This window comes from Palaemon carinicauda, chromosome 8 (assembly GCF_036898095.1).
Source record: "Palaemon carinicauda isolate YSFRI2023 chromosome 8, ASM3689809v2, whole genome shotgun sequence".
In the NCBI taxonomy this organism is placed as follows: Eukaryota; Metazoa; Arthropoda; class Malacostraca; order Decapoda; family Palaemonidae; genus Palaemon; species Palaemon carinicauda.
Window position 1 is genome coordinate 97,468,878 of NC_090732.1, and position 12,500 is coordinate 97,481,377.

The 12,500-nt window shown below is 34.1% G+C and overlaps 1 protein-coding gene across 2 annotated transcripts in view; it reads left to right on the forward strand.

The window, feature by feature from the left end:
• The window catches only part of LOC137645812 (dentin sialophosphoprotein-like), an 83,820-nt gene extending 83,160 nt beyond the window's left edge, over window positions 1-660 (forward strand). For both annotated transcript variants that reach the window (XM_068378767.1, XM_068378768.1), the window contains exon 5: window positions 13-660. In XM_068378767.1, the coding sequence (XP_068234868.1) occupies window positions 13-231 (219 nt within the window). In that variant the 3' untranslated portion in view covers window positions 232-660. The remainder of the gene's footprint in view (window positions 1-12) is intronic.
• Window positions 661-12,500: the final 11,840 nt, after the last annotated feature.

The window sequence follows — 12,500 nt, forward strand, 5'->3', positions numbered from 1 at the left end:
CTTTCATTTCAGGGGAGTTCAGGTACAATGAGTGCATGCACTACACCACTACTCTCGAGTCGGACAGCGCTCTTTCGAGGGGATTCCTACAGTTCCTTAGACCGAAGTTGTCTGAGAAAGTGCTCTGCCACATCCTACAGTACACTCTCCTTATCATCACCGAAGAAGACGCCCCCTCCAAGACCGCCTCCTCCTAAAACTAGAGCAATTAGTCTGGCGCAGTTGAAGTAAACATCAAATGCCTAAACTGGGAGAGCAAGCTGCTGCAGGCTCGCCAGTTTTATGTTACTTACTTCTAAGTCATTGTTAGTCACAACAAATATCCTCACAATGTTTATCGTTAGTAGACTTTTAATGAAATCAGATTTTAGAAATGAATGTGAATTGGTCAAAGCTTTAATAGAACAAGAAAATTCCATGAAGATGACACTGACATGAATATTTAACTAACTACCTGGCAAACTTTGTGTACGTATTTTAATTTACTGCTTTTTCGTTCGATGTCTTATAGCATTCTACAAGCCCAGCAGGTATAGGATTATGATTCTAGACCGTATATTCTTATCTGCATTTTATGATAAAAACTTTTCATTCATCCTACCCTTTTTTTTAGTGAAGTTGCCAGTTAGCAATTCATCTATATTGGAGAAATATATTTATTTTCTGAAAGATGGTGTTTTATTTGGTTTTCCAAATCAAAGAGAATAAGGCTTGTTCATGTAGACTTTCTCTTATGATTTTTTTTTTTTTGTGGGGGTGGGGTTGGAAATGTGAATAAACCACTGGAATTGAAGTGACAATCTAGTGATCGCAGATTGCTGTTTAAAATCGATTTCTGATTGACTTGTCTGTCGCCAGGAATTAGCTGTCAAAGCTAATAGAGGTAACCATTTTAAATCAAAACTTCAACAAGTATAATATACAATAGGTTTGCCATATCATGTGGAAATACTATACTTTAAGAATAGTAATAAAACATTTTAAAAATAAATCAATAATTGATCCAAAAATGTCACAAGATTATTGCAAAGGAACAGGAACTTGTTTTCACTTTCTCTCTTGATGCTTAGAAAAGTCCAACTCCTTTTAATATTATTTCATATCTTGGTTATCTCAAGGACCACATTACCTCATACCGAATGATAACCATAAAAATACAATTTCCATCTCTTTAGTTATACCATAGCCACATTTATCAGGTTGAGCACAGGATGCCAGAGAACTTCAAATCAATCAATCAATCAAGCAGGTTGAGCTCCTTTGTTTCAAGGTTCATATTCTTCGGAAATACTTTAATACCAGTGTCTTCCACGATGGTAACTGCGATCGCAGGTGTTGACTGGTCGAAGAATATAAGAAATTGCTCTTTTTAGGCCTACTTATGCGTGCATTGTTGGCACTTGGTTCCTAGTTCCTGGTTTCTAATTGCTCACTCCGCAAAAAAACTTTGCGGGTACTCTATCGCCTTATAGACAGGTGCAAAGCTTTTAAGCTTATTCTCACTATTGTAATTAAGCTTATTTTACCTGTACCATACAAGAATTAATAATGAAATTCTCAAGCTTTACTTTACTTAGTTGCACTCACTCATTTTCTGGCCTTCTACTGTACCTCTGTTCCGGATTCCCTCTTTCATGTTGTCAAACATCTTACTTATTTACTTTTAATTGCAACTGCGGGATTCCTCCTCCTCCCGGGGGCCTGTTGACATTGAAAGGCCTCCCAGGCACCAGTGTCTTCTAAAAATTAAATGCAATAATTTAAATCCTTTCTAGTTGTATATTCATTCCATTTATTTTCTAGCTTGAACTGATTGGTTTACTTCTCTTACGCCTTGATTGTCGTGTTTACTTACAGGCATTCTGTTGTTAATGAAGATAAATGTTTTTCTCTTAATTCCACGTAAGTGTGTTCTCATTAAATAACCATGGTAATGAAAGTGTTTTCATTCATTAATAACTAAAGGTACAAAGAATGTAATCGTGTGCTTCCGAAAAACTGGCTATGCTCGATAACATCAAACGGAAAAAAAAACCCTTTGCACGTCTGAAAAAAAAGGTACCAAGATTTTTCTTTATGTTTAAAGATCTAGTAATTGATTTTTCTGCACTACTAACATAAGAGCTGCATTCTCTGTTTGTGGACAAAGGTTTTGTGAGCATAAGTAGTTACTGGTCGTTTTTAGATCTGAAATTCCTGCTTTCAAAGCTTCCAATTGTCTTTTAAGACACTTGCATTCTTGTCTTAGGCATCTGGCTCTTCGCGTTCATCTGAGAAAACATCCTGGGGTGGCTAATTGATACTTCTGTTATTTGAACACTGGTTCCAGGTTCCTGGTTCCTAACTGCCCACTCCGTAAAATAAGCTTGCGGGCACTCTCTCATAAAATGGATAGGTGCAAAGTTTCTGAGCTTATGCTTAAATTGACCTTTTCTACTTGTACCATAAACAACATTATTAATAAAAATCTTAATCTTTAATTTAATTCCATTCTACCTTGAAATCAGTTGGGCTATTACCTTGCTATCGTCGGTATTGACAACTTATAGTTGTAAGTTTATTATTTTTAAATTATTCTATCTTATGGATTGCCCTACTTATGTATATAACCACATCCCTTCTAGGATTTTGCAACATACTACGTTTATGTCTTGTTCCATTAACTGTACTAATTTATTACATGAAAATAAATTGTCTGTATTATCTTCTTCTTTGCATAGGTTACAAGTTCCAGGTTCCTCGTTGCTCTCTTAACAACGATGATATTATGGGCACAATACTAGAAGCTAAGTAGGTGCAAAGCGCTGCAGTCTAGAAAATTCATCCTTAGTTACCTCCTACAGTCAGACAGCACAGCTTACATACTTTTACTTCTAACTTCAAGGGCCTGTCTAATATACTGGGCAACATTTTTAGTTAGTGTTTCTAAATTCCCTAATTCTATGCCATTGCTTCAAAATTTTCTTAATTCATTACAGCAAAACATGCTGTCACACATCATGTATATATTTATCCTGAAATTTGCTTTTAGTTTGAGCATATTTAACCTTGCCTTTATTACAAGGATTGTCTTATCCATATCCATTTATTTGATATAAGGGTGTGGGCCATTTTCTTCTATTAATCTCAATTTTTTCATCCCATTCTTCATTTTTTCCAATAGTTTCCTCTATTTTTTCCATAATTCTTTTCTTTTTTCAGGTTCCTTTTCTCCAACTTCTTATTTCTTCTCTTTTTCTTTTCCATGTTTACAACAAATTTCTTCAATACTGCGACTCAAGCACTTTCCATAGAGGTTCTTCTACTGATCCTCTTACTAGTCTCTTTTCATCAGAGTTTATTATGTTATAGAAGAGCATTAATTTATATTATTTTATTCTGCAAGACACGACATATTCTTGTTTTTTGCAACGATGCTCCAATATGGAGTACTTTTTGGTTGTTCATTCATATTTCTTATTATCTTATATTGCAGGTTTTCCAGATCTTTCATATCTAAGTATCCCCCAGTAGCTGTTCGTTTCAACTGCCTTAGGAATGATTTCTGAATACATTCTGTTGAGAAAAATAATGAACATTTCGTTGGGCATTTGATTTTTTTATATTTATGCAAGATACCCCACCATAAGTAAGACTTCTCCTCTCTCTCTCTCTCTCTCTCTCTCTCTCTCTCTCTCTCTCTCTCTCTCTCTCTCTCTCTCTCTCTCTCTGTTATATATATATATATATATATATATATATATATATATATATATATATATATATATATATATATATATATATATATATATATATATATATATACACACATACATACATATATACACACACATATATAATATCATATATATATATATATATATATATATATATATATATATATATATATATATATATATGTACACAAATATATATGTGTGCATGGTTATGTATGTATGTATGTATGAATGTATGTATGTATGTATACGCATACATTTATGTGTGTGTATGATTATGTATGTATGTATGTATGTATGTATGTATGTATACATACCCTACATATACAATTTGTCTACAACAATTCATCTACATAAAAAACTTTACCTCCAAAAATGAGAGATGCTGAGAGAGCAATTACCAGTAAACAAGCACTTAGAAGGTTTTTTTTCTCAATTACTGTAATACCACTACATGGTGATTTTCCTTTCTTATTGAGAACAATAGCTGTCAACAACAAAATTTTTCAGTTGTTTTCGAGGTTTTCCTATATCTTACAATTCCAAGAGAAAACCAGATAAGATTACAGTATTCCAAACCTCATACGATGGTTCTACAATACATAGAAACAGAGAAGGTACGAAAAAATTAGTTCATAATGGATATTTATTCTATAATAATAGAATGAATGGAGACAATACAAATTGGAAGTGATAAATTTCAAAAGATTAAGTGCAATGCTCGTGTAACAACATTACAGGAAGGCGTTATCAGTTTTACAAACGAACATAATCACACGATAGATCCTTCGAAGGTTGAAGCAACAGAAACTGTTATGAAAATACGGCAGATGGCTAAAAGTACGAATGAAGCACCAATATCAATAGTATCTAGCGCCTTCGAAGATTGTAGTGGGGCATCTGTGTCTAGAATCCCGTTGATGCAAAGTGGACTGTGCGCTCTATAAGGTTACAAAATAATGCAGTGAAGTCTTACCAAGGAATTGCAATTAATTTTTTTTTCAGACGAATATACAAAATTCCTTAAAGGTGAGACATTTCAGGTCAAAGTGATAAACTAATGTTAATTATTGCTGCTAAACGCAACCTTGGTTTGCTTTCAAGAAGTAATCAATGGTTTGCCGATGGTACATTCAAGACTGCTCCATTGTTGTTTCACCAATTGTATACTTTGCATGGTTTAAGAGAAAAAGCTTCATTACCGCTGGTATTTGCGTTACTACCCAACAAATCTGGGGAAACTTATGGTCAGCTTGCACACCTTCAACTGTCTGTAACAGTAGATTACGAAAAGGCTATGCAGAATACGCTCTTTAAGGAATTCTCTAAGGGGTGCTTTTTTCACTTTTGTCAAAGTGTATTCCGTTCAGTTTAGAGAAATGGTCTACAGAGACTATACAAAACTAATTCTGACTTTGCTTTGAGACTTCGGATGCTACCTGTCATTGCATTTGTACCAGTTGAAAAAGTGATCGACATATTTGAGATATGTGATAATAATATTTTTCCCGATAAAGCTCATGAGGTAATAGATTACTTTGAGGACACCTAGACGGAGAGATATGCGAAAGCCTCCTATCTTTGCCCATAAAATATGGAATGTTTATCATGGGGCTTTGCACGATTTACCTAAAACGAATAATGCCATGGAAGGATAGCATTGAACTTTCCAGATTCAAGTTGCAGCTTGCCTTCCAAATATATGGAAATTTGTTGATTGTCTGAAAAAGGAAAACAAAAAAACTAATGAAGCTCGAATAGAACAATATCTCTCTGGGAGGGATCCTGATACTACAAGAAAACGCTATCGTGATACTGCTCAACTTATAAAAAGATTAGTGAAAAATTTCAGCAATACAGATATATATGATTACATTCGTGGAATCGCACATAACCTTTCTTTTAAGAAATTTTATTATAACGGTTTTAATTCTTCCTTTCAATCGAAAATCAAATAGTCTTTTTAGCATACATATATACATGTACACACACATGTATATATATATATATATATATATATATATATATATATATATATATATATATATATATATATATATATATATATATATATATATATATATATATATCAAATTAAGTATGAATATTTTATTTTTTTCCAAATATATCCAAACGTAAGAGTTCCTTGCCTAATATACATTTATCATAAACTTGTAGATGAATTTGATCCTAGCTAAATAGTTGTAGATGAATAGTTGTAGACGAAATGTTGTAAACGAATTGTTGTAAACGAGTATGCCTTTGCAGATAAATACAACATAGGTCTAAGGCTAATTTTAACATCAACCATTCCCATATGTTTTGATTTCGATTAGGATATATTATCATTTACATGCTTTTATCTTATAGAACTAATTCCATTAGGCCAATGGTGTAACCGATTTACCGTAAAAGCCGGAAGCCTAACAAGTCAAGCAATCAACCAAAAAAACAAAACGTTAACTTTCATACAGATGACAAAGTCGATAAAATTCTCTCTTGTGATGACTAACTTTCTTCCCTTTGCAATCATTCTATAAAATCTTATGTTTAGGCCTTCTTCTTGTTTTAACCAGCATCACATAGATATACCTTATCCTATCTCATTAGGACGAATAAATATTTTCATTCACATATTTTATCCGATAGCAGTAACCTAACCTTATTGAAATTTTGTTTTTAACTTATATATCGTAAGTGTTCAATCTAACTGATAAATATAAGAAAAAAGGAACTTAATTGCTTGGATCAACAGTAGAACTTTTGAAGACAATCATGTAGATGTTGGTTTGGCATAGCATCTTTTAATTTTCTAGCATTTGATGGACAATAATTGAGAAGTTCATGTTTAAGATTTCTGACAGTCGAATTTTTAAATTTTTTTTTTAACATACTTGTGCTTCTTTGGTGGTGACTTTATTGCTTCTTTTACAGACATTTACCCGCTCTTTGCAGAATTTGGGATCCTTGGGGGAGATGATAAAGGCAAATTTTCTCAAGTTGTGGATGTTTTTTTTTTTTTCTTTTTCATTAGATCTATTAAAACAACCGTAAATGGCCTAGTTCACCATAAATCGTGACAGATCCTATCTACCGTATGACCAACCCTTTTATTCACGGGATAACCAAGTTAAGATTGTATGTAAATGGTTTCCATTATATTACACGTTATTTTTTTCTACACCTTTGTTTATTGGCCTTGGTTGTAGCATATAGCTCTGCACATCCTTTTAAGATTGCCTTACAAATGTCATGTAAATTTTGTGAGTAAATGCATAGATTAGGTTCAAGTGATCATTGATTTGGACTAAACCCCTTTTTTATTTTATCAATTTTTACAAAATGGTTTTAAGAGTCAAAAGTAAATTATCAGATTTTCTTTTCAAATTTATAATTATATAGACTCATTTGCATAACTTCCTCAGAGGCAATTAAAATATTCACATGTTTGAAATTATTTGTTCAAGAAGATTTTTGAGTTAAAGAAACTCTGAGTTCTGAATGGTTATTTCTCAACATAAAACGAAAGTGACCCTCACAATCTCATATTTTAGGCTGTTGAAGCAAACAATCCCTACTCTAAGGTGGGGGCCTCAGGCAAATTTTAGAATACCTTAACTCATGCAGTACCCTACTGTTACCTAGCACGTTCTTGCGTGATTGGCCCAGCACTCTCAGTTGGGGTGTACTATTCCACGCTATATATAGCGCCTGAACAGTGAGGCAGTATTGGTACTGACAAATCCAATATATAGACATATCTGAACTTGAACCCGTATGATGTTTGAGAAACCATAGAATTATAGTTTTCTGATCTGTTGGCGCTCTAATCCCCTAGGTTAGGATCCTAGATATCTGTTGCGGGGAGGTCTCCTCGGAATGTCGGTTCCTACATATTTTCTTAAACCTACAATTTTGTGACGATATATGCTAATTGAAATTTTATACCCGGAAAAAAAATATTCCGCATTCAGGTAACAAAACATGACTATTCGGTGGTTCGCAAACTTTTTTGGTCCTTACCCACTTTTCATGGATGAAGGATGATCCTCATCCATGCCACCACACCCCACCAATAACCCATGATTGCAGTAACTGTTTGCAACCCTACACTCATTAGGTTCATATAAAAACAAACTTGGTAATATCTGCTTGGCTTTGGATATCTGAGAAGTACCTTTTCTATCCCCCTCTAAGGCCTCAAGATGTTGAGTAATCAAGTTGTGTGTGGCATCATGACAGTCCTTTCCCATTTCTGATACTATTTCCAACATTGCTAAGTTTCCCATTCCAACTTTTCACCTCCTAAAGCTTTGATTTTGTCCACAAAATCTATTATCAAGTTCACTTTCCTGGGAGATCCAGGTTGAGTGTGTTCAGCTGTTTAAATATGTCAACAAGGAAGGTAAGTCATACCATGAAGCCATCTACGGACGATGCTGACAGTAAATCTTGCTTGTTGTGTATGATGATCAGTGTATCCCGAGAAAGAGGGTTATCTCTTCTCAGAGCTTTATGCATGCTGAGTTACTTTTCATTTGGACAGCCATTGAACTGCTTTATGGGTGGAATAGGAGGGTTTCGTGAGCTGCATCCATATCCTGGCAGTTTGTTGAAAAGGCTTGTATTAAAACCACTACCTTTTTTCGAAGTTAACTGTCTTTATGACGTTATTAAAAGTCTCTCTCTATCTCTCTCTCTCTCTCTCTCTCTCTCTCTCTCTCTCTCTCTCTCTCTCTCTCTCTCTCTCTCTCTAAAACCATAAACAAAACACTGGATTAAAGATTATAAATCAGTTATGATATTATTTTCCATTACTCCTTTCTTACTATATAAGAACATGGAGCATTTTCCACTGTAAATTGATACATCTCCGTGTTTTGTTTTATACCTGGCTTACAGAATTACATATAAAAAGATAATTCAAGAAAAGAAAAATTTTAACATACTACTAGTGTGTCTGGCAACAAGACAATACAGAAACATGAATTGACTTGTGAGTTCCCTCCAATGGCTGCATACTCGAGCAATCCTTTTGGTTTTATCTGGACACAGTTTCAGCTTATGGAATATACTACAGTATATATATATATATATATATATATATATATATATATATATATATATATATATATATATATATATATATATATACATATATATATATATATATATATATATATATATATATATATATATATATATATATATATATATATATATATATATATGCTCCATGGACACAGGGGGCCATGACTCCCAGTCTGGGAACCACTGAATGGGTGTAACTGAGTGTCTAACTTTTCTTCTCTCTCATTTGCATCATGACAGGAAAACTTTGATCTATGGTGGTGCTATAAAGAGGCACAGATGAAGCAGTCGAGTGTTATTGTTGTTTAATGAGGATGATGTATAGGAAAAAATCAATATTGTATTCAAGACAACAATGAAAGTGTACATGAAGTGAAAGCACTTAAGGCAGATCTGAAGAATGTTGCACTGAAATTGAAGCCCAATGCAAAAAAAAAGAAAATAAATCTCGTCAATTCAATTGAATTAATTGTTTGGATTATTTTATACAAAACGAATGATTAAATCCTTGGAAGAATGGCAATAGTCCATAAGAACCCTATATCTGTGACAACTTATTTTTCATGGGAAATAAAATATCAAACGTCACTGACTGGTGATCTAAACTGAGAATTTATAACAATATGATGTAGCAAAAAGTTCATCATATTTTTCTTGATATTAAACAAAGTAAATTTATTTTTTTTGTTCTAAAATATGGAGTTTAGCAAAGATAAAATGTAGGTAAATAGAAATAAAAATCGTGAATGTGACTGAAAATAATTTAAATCTTTAAGAAAATTTTTTCGTATATCTAAAATAAAACTGGAAATGGAAATTTAAGGCATTAGTGCATTTCAGAGGATTTTAAAACCTTAAAATATACTCAAAGTTTTGCATGGCAGAAAGAAAATCAGGATGGCTAGCTTCTGTGAGATACTATAGCTAGTGAGTTATGGGGACCTTTGACTGGCCAGACATTACTACATTGTACCCTTCTCTCTGGTTACCATGCCTACACATACCCCGAATAGTTTGGCCTATTCTTTACATATTCTCCTAAGTCCTCATACACATGACAACACTGAGGTCACGTGGTAACGTGTTTGCCTCGCATTCGCGTGGCAAGAGATCGATCCCCGCCCAGGGCCGTGAATTTAAGCTGTTTACTGGGGAGGCTACTGCTGTGGTAGAGCACCACAGTCGGGGGTTGGGCTTGCCCGGCTGACGTTCTGGTGAGCATCTATTCTGATGGAACTGGAACTGAAACCAGACACATTTAACCTTTAACCCAAGGGGTTAACTGCTACACTGTAACTGTTCAGTGGCCTCTTTCCTCTTGGTAAGGGCAGAAGATACTCTTTATCTATGGTAAGCACCTCCTCTAGGAGAAGGACACTCCAAAATCAAACCATTATTCTCTAGTCTCAGGTAGTGCCTTAGCTTCTGTACCATGGTCTTTCACTGTCTTGGGTTAGAGTTCTCTTGCTTGAGGGTACACTCGGGCATGCTATTCCATTTTATTTCTCCTCTGGTTTTGCTAAAGTTTTTATATTTCAGTAGGAAATATTTATTTTAATGATGTTACTGTTCTTAAAATATTTTGTTTTTCCTTGTTTCCTTTCCTTACTGGGCTATTTTCCCTGTTGGAGCCCCTGGGCTTATTGCATCCTTCTTTTCTAACTGGGGATGTAGCTGAGCAAGTAATAATAATAATAACAATAATAATAATAACAATAATAATATACTGTATAGCCTATGGAAGAAATACTGAAGTCAGAAACACGATGACAATATAGGAATAACGTCAAATAATAATAATAAGAAAATGTTTTACAGATCATTAGAAAGATTTTTTTGCGATAAGCAATATATGTTAAACATTATAGAATCCATAGTTAGTAAAGTTTCCAGAGCTAATTATTGGAAAAAAACATAAAAGAATTAGCACTACCTACGGCCACAAAAGTCATGGGAATTATAAAATTACCAAAATAAGAAAAAGTTAGTCTGTAAAAAGAAAATTACAATCAATGGCATGGAGTATCTCTGAAATCTGGGAATTACTACTAGGTCATAAATGAGAACAGAAGCGAGACCAACAGAATTGTAAGGCACGCGCAGAAAGCAACGCACATACAAAAAATAAGGAAGTACGCCCTCGCTACGTTTTATTTTACACTGCAACCGCCATCGGAATCCACATCAAAAAGTCTTTGAATGTAACAAACCAATTTAGACTCTATCATCATTCGGTTATTATATTTTCTATTTATGCCAATGCCATTCTTATCTACAAAAGCCGTTGAATATAACTACGCAATTATCACCATTAGGTGACCCATAGGGGGTCTATAAATAAATGTGTTGTCTCTAAATAAATTTTTTTTTTTTTTTGGTAGATGTCTTCTTATTCATTTTTCTTCCACTCCTGTCACAGAATAATGGACAGGACAATAAACATATCCCGCCGGTCTCTTTAAGCACACACACAAAACTATATGCCCTACCTTATTGCCTTATTTTTTGTTTGGGTTCCCCCAGGTCCCTCAGTGTGAGGCACCTCGTATATCCACCAGAGAGTTGCTAATGCATCTTCCGGTGTATTTTGCATCTTCCAATCTTGGATGGTTTGGGATGCATCTTAGGTATTTATCGAGCTTATTCTTAAACACATCTACGCTCACTCCTGATATGTTTCTTAGATGAGCTGGCAGCACATTAAATAGTCGCTGCATTATCGATGCTGGTGCGTAGTGGATTAATGTCCTGTGCGCCTTTCTTAGTTTACCTGGTATATTTTTTTGGCACTATTAATCTACCTCGGCTTGCTCTTTCTGATATTTTTAACTCCATGATGTTTTCAGTAATTCCTTCTATTTGCTTCCATGCTTGTATTATCATGTAGCGTTCTCTTCTCCTTTATAGACTGTATACAGTAGTTTTAAAAATTGCAGTCTTTCCCAGTAGTCAAGGTCCTTAACTTCTTCTATTCTAGCAGTATAGGACATTTATAAACTCTCTATTTGCGCAATATCCTTTTGGTAGTGTGGGTACCATATCACATTGCAGTACTCGAGTGTACTACGTACATAAGTTTTGTAAAGCATAATCATGTGTTCAGCTTTTCCTGTTTTAAAGTGTCTGAATAACATTCCCATTTTTGCTTTACATTTAGCCAACAGTGTTGCTATTTGGTCGTTGCATAACATATTCCTATTTAACATTACACCAAGGTCTTTAATTGCTTCCTTGTTTGTGATCGTCTCATTATTAGGTCCCTTGTATGCATATACCATTCCTTCTCTGTTTCCATAATTTATTGATTCGAATTTATCGGAGTTAAATACCATCCTATTTATCTCCGCCCATTCATATTTTGTTTAGATCTCTTTGTAGTGAGTTCCTATCTTCATCACAAGTAATTTCTCTACTTATTCTTGTGTCATCGGCGAAACTTCTCACTACGGAGTTTTCAACATCACAATCTATGTCTGAGATCATAATAACAATATTTCTACTCTGCCATATTTCGAATACTGTCTGGACAAAAATTTAACCTCACAGAGAATATTAATAACATCATTTATTTTCTTTGTTACTTCATCAACAAATACACAAGGAGAGTAATTTTATTTGCTCCTAAATCTTATTTTCTTTGGCATTGCGTGTTTCTGGAGAAACAGTGCACTTCTTTTCCCCATTAATATCAAG